This window comes from Gorilla gorilla, chromosome 10 (assembly GCF_029281585.2).
Source record: "Gorilla gorilla gorilla isolate KB3781 chromosome 10, NHGRI_mGorGor1-v2.1_pri, whole genome shotgun sequence".
Lineage (NCBI taxonomy): Eukaryota > Metazoa > Chordata > Mammalia > Primates > Hominidae > Gorilla > Gorilla gorilla.
Window position 1 is genome coordinate 39068895 of NC_073234.2, and position 20889 is coordinate 39089783.

The following is a 20889-nucleotide window of genomic DNA, read 5'->3' on the forward strand; positions in this document are numbered from 1 at the left end:
TTGTGAGTTTGAGGTTCCCGTTTCCTTGCTGGCTGTCAACCTGAGGCCACTCTCTGTTCCTAGAGGCTGCCTGCCTTGCATCTCACATGATTCCTTCCAACTTCAAACCAGCAATGACATATTGACTCTCTTTCATGCATTTCTGAATTCTTTTGCCACCAGACAGAGAAAACTCTGTTTTTAAAGGGTATGTGTGATTAGATTACGTTCACCAGGATAGTCTCTTTTTGCCACATAACATAATCACAAGAGTGATATCTTCATCCTACTTACAGGTTTCACCTACACTCAAAGGGGAGAGTATTATACAAGAGTGAGGATCACTGGGGGTTAGTCTTGCTTACCACAGCCTGGTGTTATCTTTTTCCATATCTTACTTTTAATCTATCTGTGTTCTTGCATTTAAAGTGAGTTTCTTGTAGGCAGTTATAGCTGGTTCTTAACTTTTTAATCTAATCTCACCATCACTACCTTTAGTTGAGGTGTTTACATTTAATGTGATTATTCATAGAGCTGGGTTTCAATCTAGCAACTTTTAATTTTGTATTTGTCTCATCTGCTCTTTATTAATTTTTTCCATGTCTTGTGGGAAGATTTGTTTTTAAGATTGACATTGCTTGTCATTATTGATCATATTTTCCTGCTTCTTCACATGCCAGGTAATATTTGGTCAGATCCAAGCCATTATAAATTTTACATTTTTGTATGCTGGATATTTTTGTATTCTTATAAATACTCAAGTTTTATTCTGAAATGCAGTTAAGTTTCTTCGAAATAGTTTGATGCTTTCAGGTTAGCAGAGCAGGAAAATTAATTTCACCCTATTACATAAGTAAAACTGTTCTCAGAAGTCTACTCTAAATTATGTGGTTTTCCACGCTGGCTGCTGAGAACACAAATGATTCCCAATCCTATATTAGCCTCGATGATTGTTCCTTCTTTTCAGTGGTACCTTGTCTGGCCTTGGGCAGTTTTCTTATATGCAAAGTGCGGTTTAATAGTTGAAGACTTAAGAGCAACCCTATGGGGGGGTCTAGGTCTCTCTCTCTCTGAGCTACTCACTACTTTCTGGTATTTTCCTGGACTCTCGTAGCCTTGGTATTCCTAGACTGCAAACTCTGTTTCCTCAACTAAGGGAGATAGCAAGGGTCTGCATGGGTTTCATCTTCCCATGTTGTGTCTTGGAAATCTCTTTTAATGCAGTAAACTGAAGGCAGTTGGAGGGCTTACCTATTTTGTTTCGCATCTCTCAAGGATCACAGTTTTCCGTTGCCTGATATCCAGTGTTTTGAGAACCACTGTTAGAAATGGAAGTTCTGGTACTTATGTTTTGTTCCCTTTACCCATAATAAGAGGTATATAGAAGGACTGGCAAGTAGTGAGGGTTGTAGAAAGCTAATGCAAAAATTTAAGAACGTAAGCATATATGATTATTCCTCAAATTTTAAAAAATGTCATGTGTCCACTAGGAAAAACAATATGTGACATAGCATTTCTCAAAATAATCAGTGTTTAATTATTATTTAATAACAAATAATCAGTCTTATTATTTAGTAATAAATAATCATTAAATAATGGTTACTTAATAATGAAATCTTTAAATGAAGAAATCAGATTCTTCATTTAAGGGTTTAAACAACAATAAAACCTTATTACATCATAAATGAAAAACAAAACTTGTCATACAGAATAATAACTAATACAATTTTTAATAACTTATTAGAATAATAAGTTCATTAGGTGAAATCTGTAATGCAAAACTTTATCAACTTATTTGTGCTAACATTTTCCATATTCAACCCACTGACATTTATATAATGAAAATTTAACACATTTACAACTTGACTGAAGGAAGAAAATAATGACCTTTGAGAAGTCCAGAGTTATCAATGGGTCCAGGATACACATTTTGATCTCCCATCTGGTATTTGTCCCAACTGTCAAAGCCAACATATTTTTTCCACTGTTTGAACCAGCGACTATCGACTAGGTACCTAAAAAATAAAAGAAATTGGTTAAGGAAAATACCTGAAAATACAGGAACAGTAGAACAGCCATCTATTTTTTGATATATCCTTTTATATTAAAAGACATATCTACTTCAAAGGATATTTGAAAACTGTAATGCCCCTTAGTATTAGAAAGACAAGACTTCATTTGTATAAAGTATTATTCCTATTGTTCTATAAATATATACTACTTGATGACAAATACTGACATAAAAATACAAATATACGTATTCAAGAAAATGCTTCTCATTGAATAAAAATGGAAATAACCATAAGAATTTGTCAAAATAAATTTAAAAATGCAATGGTAAATAGAAAAAATGGTTATTTTACAAGAAGCTTGCAAATAATTTTATGTACTTTATTGTGTGTTTCGGAGGTAAAGGAAACCAGTTATCAAGGGTTGCAAGGTTAATTATAATAATTATAATCAGAGAGAGAGGTTCAAGATGGCTGACTAAAGACATCAAGTTCCAGTTCTCTTCAGAAAAAAGAACCAAAATTACAGCCGGGTGCGGTGGCTTACGCCTGTAATCCCAGCGCTTTGGAAGGCTGAGGTGGGTGGATCAGTTGAGGTCAGGAGTTCAAGACCAGCCTGGCCAACAACGTGAAACCCCGTCTCTACTAAAAATACAAAAATTGGGAGGCATAGTGGTAGGTGCCTGTAACCCCAGCTACTCAAGAGGCTGAGGCAGGAGAATTGCTTGAACCTGGGAGGCAGAGGTTGCAGTGAGCTGGGATCGCACCACTGCACTCCAGCCTGGGCGACAGAGAGAGACTCGGTCTCAAAAAAGAAAAAAAGAACCAAAATTACAAACACATAATCGCAGCTCTAACAGAATATCAGAGAGAGAATACTAGTACACAAAAATCACAGGAAAAAATTTAGGCATAGAAAAAGAAGGAAGTGAGAGGCCAAAAAAGAGTGGCTGGGAGCCCCAAGGGACTTGGTGTTGCATGGAAAGGGTAAGCGAGAGTGTTTGGGATCCTTCATTCCCGTGGCAGAGTGCTAGTATGCGATCTATGGGAGAGCTCCTCTGCTCTCACAAACCTAGACAGTGGCATGGGTAGGGATTTCTTGAGGGTGTTACACCAGACTGCAAGCTCACGCTGGGCTGCTCACCTTCCCACCATCCTAGACTCAAGCATCTGTGGCAAGGCATCATTATCAGAGCATATCCACCAGGGGACTTTATCTTGCCCAGGGAACCTCAGCCCTTGTGCTTCCACATCCTGGGAGCTCTTGCTGACATTCCCCAGCACCCACTCAGCGGGCAGCAGTGGCACAGTGCTAGTTAGACCTGGGGTGCTGCAGGGTTCCCAATAATCTATCCCACAAGGAGTGCTACTTTTAAGAGAAGGAAAAGTGCAGTGCACCAAAGGGACAGCCTCTGGGACAAAGGAAACCAAAGCATGCATTTTCCAGCGCCCCCCAAGAGCTCCCTGCTTGGGGCTGCAAGTGAATGCCTGCTCCTGGCAGAGACACAGAGACACAAACTCTGCTCAGCACTGCAAGTGAGGAGTAAGGTCCTGTACCACTGGCCAAGTGGCCTCTGTGCTTGAGCCCAGACATAGAGAAGGGAACTTCTCCTCTCCCTCCACCCACTGCTGCAGACACAGTCATTGCTGCTCCCATGGGAAGCTGGCACAAGAAACCAGAGGGCAGGCTATCTGAAGCTGTGAGGGGTAACTGCAGTTCCACTGGCAGTGGCCTCTGGGCCCAGATTCATGAGAAAGGTGGGTCCTGTCCCACTCTCTGCCTAGAGTTTCAGGGGTCCTGCCATGGGGAGGGAGCAGAGTCTGCATGGCACCCATTTCCAGATAGCACAGAAGTGTACTGTCAAGCCATGGGGCAAGCATCTCCTGTAGTTCTAGGCTACATTGCAGCTTGGAGATAAACAGCAGTGTCTAAGAGAACTGAACAACCTGAGCACCAGAATAGGAGTGTGAGAGGGAAACATCACATTCCTGCCTGCTGAGGCCAGGGTGCTAAGACAGCTCATCACCCGGCCCACACCCCCCACCCCATCCCACCCCTCTCCACAAGAGACCTCAGTGCATTTTACCAGTGGCCCAATGACTCCCCTCTCTCCCCTGCCACCCTTGTCAGGGCTGGTGCCTCTGCCAGTCATCAGAACATCTGACCTTTCCCTGGCAAACAAAGGTCAAGCGTAAACCCCACTGTTACCACTGAAGCTGACTCATACCTGCAAATGCTACTTACTGGCCTGGAGGTGAACTGCACAACCCAATACAAAATCTGGTAACATAAATGCATACAATTTGGGAACAAGATACACTTCTTGAGACCTCTGCTACCCTGACTTACAGGAGGTTGTGAGCCTGCTCACAAGCCAAGTATACCACTATCACACCTGATGTTTGAGAAAGCCACCAAAGGCTATCTAAAACCAGGAAATTCATATAGAGTCTTTGCCACTAAAAGCACCCAGAAGCAAAGCCAAATGACCCTATTCAACATACATTACAGTCACATCCTCAAGGGAAAACAGTCTCGTTCAAACAAAAATTAATTCAAACCGAGAAATGTGTTTTTCCAGATGAGAAAGAACCAGTGTAATAATTCTGGAAGTTTGAAAAAACAGGGTGTTACAACACCCTCAAAGGATCACACTAACTCTCTAGCAATAAATCCTAACCAACATTACTGAAATGCTAAATAATTCACAATATTGATTTTTAAGGAAGCTCAATGAGATTCATGGAAAATGTGAAAAACCAACACAAAGAAACAGAATATCAATTAAGGATATAAATGAAATCTTTTGAAAATAAAAAATTCACCGAAGGATTTACAAAATACAGATGAAAGCTTCAACAATAAACTAGATCAAGGAGAATAAACAATCTCAGGACATAAAGACAGGTCTTTTGAAGAAAGAAAAAATGTTAAAGATGAACAAAGCCTTTGAGAAGTAGGAGACTACAATAAAATGTCTGGATCTAGGAATTGTAGGTATTCTCGAGAAAGAAAAGAAAAGAAAGCAAAAAGTTTGGAAAACCAACTTCTCTTGTCCAGCAAGTGATCTAGACATCCAGAATAAGAGGCTCAATGAAACCCAGAAAAATACATTGCAAGAAGGGCCTCACCATGACATAGAGTCATCAGACGGTGTGGTCTCAGCAAGAGAAAAGCATTTGGTCACCTACAAAGGAAACTCCATCAGACTAACAGCAGACTTCCTGGCAGATGACTTACAAGTCAGAAGAGACTGGGATTCTATTTTCAAAATAGGCTTAAAGAAAAAAAAAACTGTCAACCTGAAAATTTGTATCCTGCTAGAAAAAGCTTCAGGAATAAAGGAGATATAAAGTCTTTCCTCGAAAAACAATCATTGAGGGAATCTGTCATCACTAGACTGGCTCTACAAAAATGATCAAGGGAAGTCTAAACATGGAAATGAAGGGTCAATACTTGCCATCATAAAAATGTAAGAAAGTAAAAAATCCACAGGTCTTGTAAAATAATTACACCAACGAAACTACAAAGCAATGTGATAACAATTAACATTACTACAGGAATAAAACCTCACATATCAATATTTACCTTAAACATAAATGAGTTAAATGCTCTACTTAAAAGATAAAGATTGGCAGGACGAATTTAGAAAACAAGATCCAACTATATGCTGCTTACAATAAACTCACCTTAGTGGTAAAGAAACTCACAGACTGAAGAAAGGGGTGCAAAAAGATACTCCATGCAAACGGAAACCAAAAACAAGTAGGAGTAGCTATACTTAGATCAGATAAAGCTGACTTTAAATCAAAAACAGTAAAAAAATACACAAAGTTATTATAATGATAAAGGGATCGATTCAATAGAAAGACATAACGATCCTAAATATATATGTACGCAACACCAGAAGACCCAAACCCAGATTCATAAAACTAATATTACTAGAACTAAGAAAAGATATAAACAGCAATACAATAATAGTGGGGGACTTCCATATTCCACTGACAGCACTAGACAGATCATCAGGACACAAAACCAACAAAGAAACACCAGAATTAAATTGGACTCTAAATGTATTTGGCAGACATTTGCAGAACATTCTAGCCCCAAATAGCAGAATATACATTCTTTTTCATCATGCATGAAACATTCTCCAAAATAGGCCATATGGTATGCCACAAAACAAGCCTTAAAGAATTTTTTTTAAAATTGAAATCATATCAAGTATCTTCTTAAACCACAGTGAAATAAAGCTAGAAATCAATCCCAAGGGGGAATTCTTGAAGCTATACAAATACATGGAAATTCAGTAACATGTTCCTGAACGATCTTTGGGTCAACAACAAAATTAAGATGAAAATTTTAAAAAATGTTTAAATGAATGAAAAAGGAGATACAACATACCAAACCTCTGGGATACAGCAAAAGCAGTGCTAAGAGGAAAGTTTATACTGCTGTCTAAACACACACACACACACACACACACACACAAATTAACAACCTAATGTCACACCCAATGAAACAGAAAAACAAGAACTAAATCCAAAGTTGACAGAAGAAAAGACATAAAGATCAGAGGAAAAGTAAGTGACACTGAGACCAAAAATACAATACAAAAAGATCAATGAAATGAAAAGTTAGTTCTTTGAAAAGAGAAACAAAACGGACAGACTGCTAGCTAGACTAAACAAGAAGAGAGAAGATTCAAATAAACACAATCGGAAATAAAAAAGAAGATATTATAACGGATACTGCAGAAATACAAAAGGTCAGAGACTACTATGAGCATCACTACATGCACAAACTAGAAAACCTAGAGGAAGTGGGTAAACTCCTGGAAACATACAACCTCCCAGATTGTATTGAACCAGAAAGAACTGGAAGCCCTGAACAGACCAATAATGAGTACTAAGATTAAATCAGTAAGATGAAAATCTCCCAACAACAACAACAACAACAACAACAACAAGCTCAGGAGAGGACAGATTCAGAGCTGAATACTACCAGACATAAAAAGAACTTATACCAATCCCACTGAAACTGTTCCAAAATAGTAGAGGGAATCTTCCCTTTCTAATTCTACAAGGCCACTGTCACCCGGATACCAAAGCCAAACAAGGACTCATCAAATAAAGAAAACTACAGATCAATATCTCCTGATGAATATAGATGCAAAATTTCTCAAGAAAATATTAGCAAATTGAATACAACAGCATTCGAAAAGATAATACACCATGATCAAGTGGGTTTTACTCCAGGCAGGCAAAGAAATTTCAACATATGCAAATCAATAAATGCAATTCACCACCTAAACAAAATTAAAAACAAAAACCATATAATAATCTCAATAGATGCAAAAAGAGCATCTGGTAAAATTCAACATCTCATGATAAAAACCTGCAACAAACTAGGCACAGAAAGAACATATCTCAAAATAATAAAAGTCACAAACAACGAAACTACAACCAATATCATACGAATGGAGAAAAGTTGAAAGAATTCCTGCTAAAAATGGGAACAAGACAAAAATGCCCACTTACACACTCCGATTCAGTATAGTACTAAAAGTCACAGCCAGAAAACAGGCAACAGAAATAAGTCATCCAAGTTGGAAAAGAGGAAGCCAAGTTATCTCTGTTTGCTGACAATATCATCTTATACCTAGATAACTCTAAAGATTCCACGAAGACTTCTTTGAGAAACGAACTCAGTAAAGTTTCAGCATACAAAATCAACTTACAAAAACCAGAAGCAATTTTATACACTAGTAACAATCGAGCTGAGAACCAAATCAAAGTCAGTTTCATTTACCAAAGCTACCAAAAAAAAAAAAAAAAGTAAAATGCCAGGGAACACATCTAATCAAGGAGGTGAAAGACCTCTATAAGGAAAACTACAAAACACTGATGAAAGAAACTGTAGATGACACAAATAAGTGGAACAACATCCCATGCTGATGGATCAGAAGAATCAATAATGTTAAAATAACTCATACTTCCCCACCCAAAGCAATCTACAGATTCAATGTAATTTCTATCAAAATACCAACATCATGTTTCACTGAATTAGAAAAAACAATTCTAAAACTCATATGAAATAAAAAAAAGAATCTCAATAGATTAAGCAATCCTAAGCAAAAAGAACAAAGCTGGAGGCATCACATTACCCAACTTCAAATTAAACTGCAAGGTTATAGTAACCAAAGCAGCATGGTACTGGTACAAAAATAGACACACAGATCAATGGAACAGAATAGAGAGCCCAGAAATAAAGCCACATACCTTTGCCAACTGATCTTCAACGAAGCTGACAAAAACATTCGCTGGGAAAGGAGACCCTATTCAATAAATGGTACAGGGAAAACTGGATTGCCACATGCAGAAGAATGAAACTGGGCCCCTACTTCTCACTATATAAAATATTTAACTCAAGGTGGAAAAACAACAACAACAAAAATTAACGCAAGGTGTATTCAAGATCTTGAAACTTTTATAAAAGTCCTAAAAAAAAACCTAGGAAAAACTCTCTGTTCACTGGCCTACACAAAGAATTTATGACTAACATCTCAAAAACAAATCCAACAAAAAACAAAAATAGACAAAAGTGACTTAGTTTAACTGAAAAACTTCTGTACAGCAAAGGAAATAATTGAGAGAACAGACAACCTAACAATGGGAGAAAACATCTGTAATCTATGCCTCCAACAAAGGACTAATATTCAGAATTTACAAGGAACTCAAACTACTCAATGACAACAACGGCAACCAAAAAAACTCATTTAAACGTGGGCAAAGAACACAGATTTTTAAAATTTATTTTTATATCATAAATTCGTTTTAAAAAATTTTAAATTTTATTTTAAATATTAGATTCAGGGGGTACATATGCAGGTTTGTTACATGGGTATATTGCGTGATGCTGAGGTTTTGGCTTCTAATGATCCTGTTGCCCAGTAGCAAATACGGTACCTGAGAGGTTTTTTCCCAACCGCTACTCCCCTCTCTCCCTCTTCTCTTTTGGAATCCCCAGTGTCTATTGTTCTCAATTTTGTGTTCGTGTATACCCAATGTTTAGCTCCTACTTATAAGTGAGAACACACAGTATTTGGTCTTCTGTATCTGTGTTAGTTTGCTTAGAATAATGGCCTCCAGCTGCATCCATGTTGCTGTAAAGGATATAATTTCATTCTTTTTGATAGCTGCACAGTATTCCATGGTATATATGTATCACTTTTTTTTTTTTTTTTGAGAGAGAGTTTCGCTCTTGTTGCCCAGGCTGGAGTGCAATGGTGCGATCTCAGCTCACCGCAACCTCCACCTCCCGGGTTCAAGCGATTCCCCTGCCTCAGCCTTCCGAGTAGCTGGGATTACAGGCATGCGTCACCTTGCCTGGCTAATTTTGTATTTTTAATAGAGACGGGGTTTTACCATGTTGGTCAGGCTGGTCTCGAACTCCCGACCTCAGGTGACCCGCCCACCTCAGCCTCCCAAAGCGCTGGGATTACAGGCATGAGCCACCACGCCCGGCCATGTATCACATTTTCTTTATCCAATCCATCCATGATGGGCACCTGGGTTGATTCCATGTCTTTACTATTGTGAACAGTACTGTGATAAACATATGAGTGTAAGTGTCTTTTTGGTAGAATGATTTATTTTCTAATAATGGGACTGCTGAGCGAATGGTATTTCTATTTTTAGTTCTTTGAGAAATCTCCAAACTGCTTTCTTCCCACAGGGGCTGAACTAATTTGCATTCTCACCAATTACATATTAAACATTCCCTTTTCTCTGCAATCTTGCTAAAATCTGTTAACTTTTTAATAATAGCCATTTTAACTGGTGTGAGATGGTATCTTACTGTGGTTTTGATTTGTATTTCTCTGATTATTAGTGATTTTGTGCATTTTTTCATACATTTGCTGGCTGTCTGTGTTCTTTGGAGAATTCTCTTCATGTTCTTTGTCCACTTTTTAATGGGCTTTTTTTTTCTTATTAAGTTCCTTATAGAGTCCAGATATTAGTCTTTTGTTGTATGCATAGTTTGAAAATATTTTCTCCCATTTTGTAGATTGTCTGTTTACTCTAAACAGAAAAATTTCAAACTAACACATATAAATGGTCAACATATGAAAAAAAACTCCACATCACTAATTATCAGATAAATGCAAGTAAAACCACAGTGAAAAAGCATCCATACCAGTCAGAATGGCTATTATTAGAAGGTCAAAAGATAACAGATGTTGGCAAGGATGCAGAAGAAAAGGAATGGTGGGAATGGAGGGAATGGAAATTAGTACAACCTTTATGGAAAACAGTATGGAGATTTCTCAAAAAACTAAAAATAGAACTATCACTGGATCTAGTAATTCCACTACTGGGTATATACCCAAAGGAAATGAAATCATTCTATCAAAAAGACACCTGCACTTGTATGTTTATCACAGCACTATTCACAATAGCGAAGATATGGAAACAACCTAAGTGTCCATCAGTGGATGATTGGATAAAGGCAATGTGGCATATATGGATACACACACACACACCATGGAATACTACTCAGCCATAAAAAGGAATAAAACCATGTTTTTTGCAGCACCATGGATGGAAGTGGAGGCCATTATCTTAGGAAACACTTTAAGTGTCCATAAATGGATGACTGGATAAAGACAACGTGGTGCACTCATGTACACACACACAAACACAAACACACAAACACCATGGAATACTACTTAGCCATAAAAAAGAATGAAGCCACGTTTTTTGCAGCAACATGGATGGAACTGGAGGCCATTATCTTAGGGGAAATAATTCAGAAATACAAAATCAAATACTGCATGTTATAAGTGGGAGCTAAATCATGTATACACATAGAGAGTGAATAATAGACACTGGAGACTCAGACGGGTGGGAGGCAGGAGAGGGATGATAAATTATTATATGAGTACAATATACACTATTCAGCTGATGGCTACATTAGAAGCCCTTACTTCACCATTATGCAGTTCATCCATGTAACAAAACTGCATTTGTAGTCCCTAAATCTATGAAAATATTAATAGAAAGTATAATCAACTCTTAAAACCTTAATTAAGCTTCTTTACCAACAGAAGTTAATAACAACAATACTATCTCTGACTGTTCCTCCTATAGTAGTAAAATATGGGGCAAGCAGGATTGGTTTTTGAATGATTTCAAAAGTGTGATACAGCTAACACTGTAAACATTACTGAAACTATATCCATCTTATTTTCAGCTACCTAGAAACTAGCTTCTCATCAGATGACCAATGACAGAAAAAGTAAAACAAGAGTTCACTAGGATAGAAAGCATTAAAAAAAAACCTAAAACATTGTAAAAATTTATTCTGACTACAGTATGCCTGCTATAAAATACTGCTTTGTCATTGGTTCACAACGATTTTAAATTTTTCTAGAAACATTTCCCCCACATTTAACCAGGTTCAATCATAAGCAGAATCAAAGGTAAAGATAAAGGTTAATGACAGATTTAAAGCTCATGTGTGTAATATTACAGGTAACAAAGCTTTTTAGAAGATTATCCATTCTAGTGTTTCTTTCTATGCTTACCATATACAGCACTATAAGAACAAAAACCCACAGTTATGTCTGAAAATAGCTAAAGCAAAGGCACTAACCTAACAAAACCTCAGATTTCTTAAAGAATATTCATGAGTTTAACTCCCTAAAAGTGGATATGCAGAATTATCTATGTACCAGTACTCTGAACTCACTGTCAAGATTATGCAATTGAAAGCCCCCACACATTGTGGAATTTAAGATTTGTGAGAAAAGAATTGAGGGACTAAGTCTTAAGAAAATCCTATTTTCTAAAATAAATACTGACTAGACTAGCAATGACTTTACTTATACTCAGACATTCGACTTGCTTTCTTTGCAAAGTTCCACAAAAAAGTCTAATAAGATTTTGATTGGAAGTACATTAAACTTACAAAGTTGAGGGACACTGCCATCTTTACCAAAGTGAGTCTTCTTATCCACAGCCACGGCATATCTCTCCATTATTCAGGTTAATGTCTTTCAATAAATTTTATATGTTTTTCCAATAAAAATCATGTTTTGCTAAATTCATTCCTAGAAACCTGTTTTTCTATGTGAATTTTACATTTTTCCCCCAATTAATTACAGTCTATAACTGCTTGTAGTCGATGCATAGAAATAATATTTGTTGTTTGTTTTTTGGAGATAGGGTCTCGCTCTGCTGCCCAGGCTGGAGTGTGGTGGCACGATCTTGGCTTACTGCAACCTCCACTTCCCAGGTTCAAGCAATTCTCGTGCCTCAGCCTCCAGAGTAGCTGGGATTATGGCTTGTGCCACCATGTCCAGCTAATTTTTCTATTTTTAGTAAAGACCAGGTCTTGCCATCTTAGCCAGGCTGGTCTCAAACTCCTGGCCTCAAGTGATCTGCCCGCCTCGGCCTCTCAAAGTGCTAGGATAACAAGCATGAACCACTGTGCTCAGCCTAATTTTTTAAAGTGATTAATCTGATATCCACCAGCATCCTGAAGTCTTAGTAGTTTTACCTGGTTGTAGGTTCCCTTAGATTTTTCTATGTAAAAACTCATACTGTTGCTGCAAATAATGTGTTTAATCGTTCCTTTCTAATTGTATTCCTATTGTTCTTGTCTATTGCCTATTTTTCTTGGCTAGGGCTCCTAAAATATAGGTGAAGAGACAGCAAACATTTTTGTCTTGATTTTTTTATGACAACATTTAAAGTTTCATCACTAGGTAGATTTTTGATAAATGCTGCTTATTAGCTTGCTGTAGGTTTTTGATAAATACTGCTTATGAACTTAAGAGAAGTTCCTTTCTATTCAACATTTGTTTAGACTATCATGACTAAGTGTTGAAGATGATGAAAATTTTCTGCACTTGCCAAGCTTTTTCTCCTGTACTCTTCCGAACAAACCTGGAATAGCTTTTACTCTTCTACTATCTACAAAAGTAGTTTGTAACGGGTTATCTGCCCCTTAATGATTTACTTGTATGAAAAACTACTGGGGAGTATAGTATCATTTGGGAGGGTAGACTCTGATCTTCAGTTAATTTTTCTTAGTTACTCATTTTTCCCTTTAAAATTGAAATGCAAAATTTCCTGTTAGTTTTCTTAAAAAGCTAATGCCATATCCATTAAAAATAGAATATGGACTTGAGATAACATTAATACTACAGTTATAAACATCATTTATAAAACACATTAAAAACAATTTGTGGAAAAGTATAGAAATTCTATTTATAGTTACTTAGACATTTTTAAGATATAGAGTTTTATCTCCCAAAGTACTTAATAATCCTTTACAGTTATACAGGAGCCTCCTTTTATCTGCAGTTTCACTTTCTGTGGGTTAACTGTCAACTGTGGTACTCTCACTACTCTTGCATTTTGGGTCATTATTAAATAAAATAAGGGATACTTGAACATAAGGATTGTGATACTGCAACAGTCAACCTGATAACCAAGATGGCTTGAAGGCAGTTTGGGTGGAATGGCACAGTATTTCATCACGCTATGCAGCACACATGTAATTTAAAACCTATAAATTATTTCTGAAATCTTCCATTTACATCACAATGCCTATGTCATTTACCTCATGTCATCTCATCACCTATGCATTTTATCATCTCACACTATTACAAAAAGGGTAAGTACAGTAAAGTAAGGTATTTTGAGAAACCACATCCACATAACTTTTACAGAATATTGTCATAACTGTCCTATTTTATTATTAATTGTTGCTGTTAATCTTCCTGTGGCTAATTTATAAGTTAAACTTATTTATTTATTTATTTTTGGAGACAGGGTCTTGCTCTGTCACCCAGGCTGGAGTGCAGTGGGGCATGATCACAGCTCACTGTAGCCTCAACCTCCCTGGCTCAAGTGATCTTCCCACCTCAGTCTCCTGAGTAGCTGGGACTACAGGCATATGCCACAAACTCAGCTAATTTTGTTTATTTTTTGTAGAGATGAGCTATCACTATGTTGCCCAGGATGGTTTCAAGCTCCTGGGCTCAAGCTGCCCTCCCACTTTGGCCTCCGAAAGTGCTGGGATTACAGAGATGAGCCAGTGTGCCTGGTCTATAAATTAAACTTTATTATATCTAAGCATAGGAAAAAGCAGTGTATATAAGGTTTGGTACTATTTGCAGGTTCAGGCATCCACTGAGGGTCTTGGAACTTATACTCTGCAGATAAAAAGGGACTACGGTACTAAAAGTATGTACTTGGTAAACCTTCTAATGTCATACATTTCTATATCAACTATCTATCTATTGTCATACGTTTCTGTATCAACTATCTTTCCTAGATCTTGTAGTGACTTCTTTCTGTACAATGATACTATTATGATAGGAGACTTTCCCATTTGATGATATTTAATTACTTTCAATACTATCTTCAATTGAAAAAGGGCACCATATTTCTCTTAGGGCTATCTACACAATTTTATGGTAATGAAACATCAGGAAAGTAGAAAAATAGGAGAATCTGGCCAGGTGCTGTGGCTCACGCCTGTAATCCCAGCACTGTGGGAGGCCAAGATGGCTGGATCACTTGAGGCCAGGAGTTTGAGACCAGCCTGGCCCACATGTTGAAACCCCGTCTCTACTAAAAATACAAAAATTAGTCAAGTGTGGTGGCGCATACTTTTGTAACCCCAGCTACTCAGGAGGCTGAGGCACAAGAATTGCTTGAACCCAGGAGGTGGAGGTTGCACTGAGCTGAGAGCATGCCACTGCACTCCAGCCTGGGCAATAGAGCAAGATTCTGTCTCAAAAAGCAAACAGAAAAAGAAAAATAGGAGAATCTATTCCAGAAACAATGTATAGTGTTGTTAGGTATATATTAGAAAGACGAGATTAGAAGATGTAGACAAGAAAGAAGACTAAGAAAGGTAAGATTAGATGACACAGACAAATAAATGAAAAGATTTTATTTCAATACATTTATATAGATCTGTTGCACTGTAAAAACTATACTTCTACATCTATGAAATCTGCCAAAATTCCCAATGTTCAATCTGAACTGATAAAATACTAGAACAGAATCAACAGATTACAAAGACTACAAACAATGAACAAAGACCTGTATTTATATATTCTCAATGGTATTCTTAATCCTTATATACTATTAGGGTCCAGATAAGCCCAATTTTCACTTTGAGTTTCTTTTATCGACTTAAAATCATTAGGATATCAACCAATACAAATAGTTATAACTATGTAGGATGAAGTCTAAAATGCTTAACATTGTCTAAAAGGTCTTGCATGATCTAATCCCTAGCTACCTCTTTAGACTCAGCTGGTACCATTTTTCTTTGTGCCCAGATCCAGCTGCAAGAGCCTTCTTTCATTTCCTTGACACACCATTTTCTGCCTCATAACCCCTTCTACCTAGAAAATTCCCTTATTCTTTTCAACATGAAGAGCTATGGTCTGAATGCGTGTGTCTCCTCCCCCAGAATTAATGTTGAAATCCTAACCCCCAAGGATAGGGAATTAGGAGGTGATTAGATCATAAGGGCAGAGTCCTCACGAATGGAATTTATGCCTTTATAAAAGAGGCTCCCAGAGAGACACCTCATCCCTTCCACTATAGCTAGAAGGTTCCATCTATGAACCAGAAAGTATGCTGTGTCCTCCTCACCAGACACAGAACCTGCCAGTACCTAGTCATCTTGGACTTCCCAGCCTCCAGAACAGTGACAAATAAATTTGCTGTTTTTAAGCCACTTACAGGTACTTTGTTATAGCAGCCTGAAGGGGCTAAGACACATAGTTAACAACTATAATCTTTCACATATCTGCCTAAATGTCACTGCTTCAGGGAATCCCTCCATAACCCTCTCCCCACTTCCCCAGAAGTCTGGAAGAAAAACAAGGTGGAAATCTCAGTTTCCTCATTACTAAGCCTCTTTATTAAGCTGAATTTATTATTAAATTAATTATTGTTAACATATTAAGGTTAATTATTACCTTTATTAAGTTTAATAACAAAATCACTAATATTTGAGTTTTACTCTTGAGCCATGTGCATACTTCTAAGCACATTCATATAATTTACCCAATGAAGTAGGTACTATTATCTTAATTTCAGATGGAGTATATATGCACACAGAAATTAACTTGCCCAAGGTTACAAAGTGTCAAAGCTGTGATTAAGAAAATGTGATATTGGCATAGAGAGAAGTAAAAAGACCAATGAAAACAGTGGAAAGAAATAAGAGCCAGACTCACATATATATGAAGACATATGTCAAAAGCATCATTACAAACTAATAGGCAAAGATGGACTATTCTACAAAAGGTACTGGCACAACAGATCATGCATAAAGGAAAAAATCAATTACAGCTCTATCTTACTATACATGCAGTCGGTTCTTTTCTAATGCTTGTTTTTGAAAATTTCAAGGTGTTACAACACTTAATTAGGCAAATCAAAACCACAATGAGATATCACCTCACACGTGTTAGGATGGCTATTATTGAAAAAAACAAAAGGTAACTGTTGGTGAGGATGTGGAGAAATTGGAACTCTTGTAGACTATATAATATGGTGCACTGGCTATGGAAAATGGTATGAAGGTTCCTCAAAAAATTAAAAATAGAATGACCATATGATCCAGCAATCCTACTTTTGGGTACATATCCAAAAGGATTAAAATCAGAGTCCTGAAGATATATGCACTATCATGTTTACTGCAGCATTATTCACAATAGCCAAGATGCGGAAACAACCTTAATGTCTTTTGATGGATGAAAGAATAAAGAAAAATGGAGTACTATTCAGCCTGAAAAAAGAAAATCCTGCCATATGCAGCAACATGGATGAACCTGAAGGTCACTATGCTAAATGAAGTAAATGAGTCACAGAAAGACAAATCCTGCATGATTCCACTTATGAGGTATCTAAAACATCATAGTCATAGAAACAGAGTAAAATGGTGACTGCCAGGGCTGGGGAAAGGAAGAAATAAGGAGGTGATGATATTCAGTGGGTATAAAGTTTCAGTTATGCAAAATGAGTAAGTCTATTGTACAATATTGTGCCTATAGTTAACAATACTATCTTGTACAGAAAAAAATTAAGAGGGCAGAGCTCATGTTAAGTATTCTTACTACAATGAAAAAAGTTGATATAGACAGTTCAACTTATGGTGTGACTTAAGATTTCTGGACTTTATAATGGTGTGAAACCGATAAGCATTCAGCAGAAACCATATTTCTAATATCCATACGATGATTCTGTTTTTCATTTTCAGTACAGTAGTCAATGCTTTATTATAAAACAGATTTTGTGTTAGCTGGTTTTGCCCAAATGTAGATTAATTTAAGTGTTCTAAGCATGTTTAAGGTAGGCTAGTCTAACCTATATTGTATGGTACGTTAGGCATATTAAATGGATTTTTTACTTACAATATTTTCAACTTCTAATGAGTTTAGCAGGCTGTAACTCCATCATTAAGTTGAGGACCATCTGTATACAGTCATGCACTGCATAATGACTTTCTTGCCAATGACAAACTACATATATGATGGTGGTCCCATACACCATAATGTACCTAAAAAAGCCCTTTTGCTTAATGATGCAGCCATTGTGATGTTGTAGCATAACTCATTACTCACATGTTTATGGTGATGCTGGTGTAAACAGACCTACTGTGCTGCCAATCTTACAACAGTATAGCACATATAATTATGTACAGCATATAATACTTGACAATAATAAACAACTGTTATGAGTTTATGTATTTACTATACTTTGTTACTATAATCGTTATTTTAGAGTGTACTCCTTCTACTTATATATAAAAAAAAGTTAGCTGTAAAACAGCCTCAGGCAGGTCCTTCAGGAAGTATTCCAGATGAAGGCATTGATATCACAGGAGATGACAGCTCCATGAATATTACTGCCCATGAAGACCTTCCAATGGGACAAGATATGGAGGCAAAAGACAGTGATACTGATCACCCTGACTGTGCAGGCCTAGGTTAATGTGTGTTTGTCTCTTAGTTTACAGCAAAAAAACTTTTTAATTAGAAAAAATTTAGAAATAGAAAAAAGCTTATAGAATAAGGATATGAAGAAAATATTTTGGTACAGCTGTATAATGTATTGGTGTTTTAAACCAAGCGTTATAACAAACAAGTCAAAAACATTTAAAACATTTTTAAGGTTTATAACGTAAAAAGTTACAGTAAGCCAAGGTTAATTTTATTATTGAAGAAAATATTTTTAAATTAACTTAGTGTAGCCTAAGTGTATGGTGTTTATAAAGATTACAGCAGTGTACATTAATGCACTAGGCCAAGCTTGTCCAACCTGAGGCCCACAGGTGGCCCAGGACACCTTTGAATGCAGCCCAATACAAATTCGTAAACTTTCTTAAAACATTATGAGATTTTTTTGTGATTTTTTTTTTCGCTCATCATCTATTTTTAGCGTTAGTGTATTTTACGTGTGGTCCAAGACAATAATTCTTCTTCTGATTTGGCCCAGGGAAGCCAAAAGATGGGACAACCCTGCCCTAGGCCTTCACATTCACTTTCCACTAACTCACTGACTCACCCAGAGCAACGTCTAGTCCTGCAAACTCCACTCATGGTAAGTGTTCTAAATAAGTGTACCATTTAAAAAAATCTTTTATATGCCATTTTTACTGTTCTTTTTCTATATTTAGAAACACAAATACTTAACATTATATTAAAACTGCCTACACTATTCAGTATGGTAACATGCTGTACAGGTTTGCATGCTTCCCTAATACCATCCCCTTCCTTCTCTTGCTGAAGCACTGTCAGTGACATGTTTTAAAGAAGATAATAAAAACAGTAGCACAGCTTTACATGTGCTAAATGGTTAGGAAATATATAAATACCATAATAAACATGACATTTTATCTTAAAAAAGATTGTCTGCTTGTGGAAGTGGAATTCAGAAGAGTTGCAGCTTGTGAGTTATTGTCAAGTGGTGCAAGGAGGGTTATCCAAAATCCGCCAGAAAGTTTTAACAGCAAGAATAAACGTCTTTTGTTTAATACAGAGTTATGTATAGATACATCTTCACATATATGCACACAGAATGAAGTACAGTCAAATAGACTAAGAATAATGTTGAGGCTAGCAAAAGTGATAGTGTTCAGTGACAGTCAACAATGGAAATTTTATGCATAAAAATAAGAAAACTAATTATAAACACATTTAAAAATTGGGACAAAATATACACAGCAAAATGCATAAAAGGCACAGTTTTTATTCATTACTTTTTATTTCTGAAAAAATTCATAACTTTATATGATCTTTTGTATTTTTTTTTATAGTTGTACTTTTTCTAAACAGGTGAACTTGCATTAGATTTTAATTAAAAATTTACATAAGTCTTGAAGAATTTTCTTTGGAAAAGCACAATTCATTTGCAATCATTTCTAAATTTATCAAAATGTGATTCTGATATACGGTAGTGTATTCATTCCTGAGAAAATACTTCCTTTTGGTAACTAGAGCAACCAGTGAATAAGCCAGAAAAATAATGAGTGTTATCTCATATATGATTTTATATATGATTTTATATGAGTGATATCTCATATAAAAGGAAAAGCACATAAAGGACAGATTATTACCCTTTATATCTTGGAAGATAATATAAGCAAAACAAACAATTCCAAAACTGACATATTTACTGATTTGAAGCTGATCAAATTTTGGTACCAAATATTATATTAACTACAGACCTGCAACCATCTAAAATTCATCTAAATACTAATGTACAAACCATCTTGAGCAGCCCAGAGTAGTAATTAAATTGTTTTGTGATGAACAGGCTAAATTTCTTATACAAAGGAGTCAATGCTTTATAAATGAAACCAAAGGTGAAATATTTCTGAATACTAAGACATTTGACTGTGTTCCTGTAAAGAAGTTATGAAGTAAATGTACCAATGTATAATCTAAAAGATCTATGGCTTAATCACTATAATCTTCCTGTTTCAGAGGATTACAAGGAATTTTATGAGGGTGCCTCATACCTGGTCATTACACACGATTCTTACATACATCAATCTGAAATTATTTTTATCATAATGTTAATATTATCTGGGTTCAAAGTTACTAAAGAAAATGATATAGAGACTGAAGACCTATGGTTTTCAATCTCTCAAGTCCTTCAAAGATGACCTGTAATCTTCCACCATGTCCATAGCATACCCTTCTATATCTTCAATAATTATTTCAAACCTTTGCCAGTCTTACCTAGTCTCTAACCCATTAGGTTGAACAACCTTGCTACCTACCTTACAAAGCAGTCAGAAGCCTGTCCAACTCTACTGCATCACACCTGAATCTTACCTGATTCCCTTACATATCAGTAGAGGAAGTAATCTTCCTCAAATCCCAGGCCAATAATTTTTGCTCCTATGCTGTGGATCTAATTTCCTTCTGCTTCCTTGGAGACCTTTTCCTACTCAGCATTTCAACAGGGATTAAGTCTTTTTCTCCTCTCCCCCCGTACCACCTCTCAACTCTCGTATTTTCTCATCTATTCTCATTTTATGACTTGTCCTTACAGTCAAGCTTCTCAAGTTTCCATTTCCTCAACTTTCACTACAGGTCTTCCTAGTCTAATGGGCCCTCACAAATCACCAATGACCACCTTAACAAATCCAATGGATTCATAATTTTATATATCTATTAATCCCTCTAAAAATTAGCCTCTGTAATTCTTTTTTTTTTTTTTGGGTGGGGGGTGATACTCCTCCCAATTTTTTTTACAACCTTCTCTTTTGCTTAAATGTATTACATAGCGCTGCTCTTTGATTTCTTCTTTCACTGTTTATATTCTCCTATAATTCATATCAATAATTCCA

At 36.4% G+C, this 20889-nt stretch overlaps 1 protein-coding gene across 8 annotated transcripts in view; it reads right to left on the reverse strand.

The window, feature by feature from the left end:
* The window catches only part of USP15 (ubiquitin specific peptidase 15), a 150715-nt gene that overhangs the window by 114652 nt on the left and 15174 nt on the right, over positions 1 to 20889 (reverse strand). For 5 of the 8 annotated variants that reach the window (XM_019039009.4, XM_019039010.4, XM_019039014.3 and 2 more), the window contains exon 2: positions 1867 to 1994. In XM_019039009.4, the coding sequence (XP_018894554.1) occupies positions 1867 to 1994 (128 nt within the window). Of the gene's footprint in view, positions 1 to 1866; positions 1995 to 8270; positions 8323 to 17443; positions 17462 to 20889 lie in introns of those variants that run through there. The other 3 variants (XM_063693858.1, XM_055358091.2, XM_063693857.1) reach the window with 3 other exon arrangements.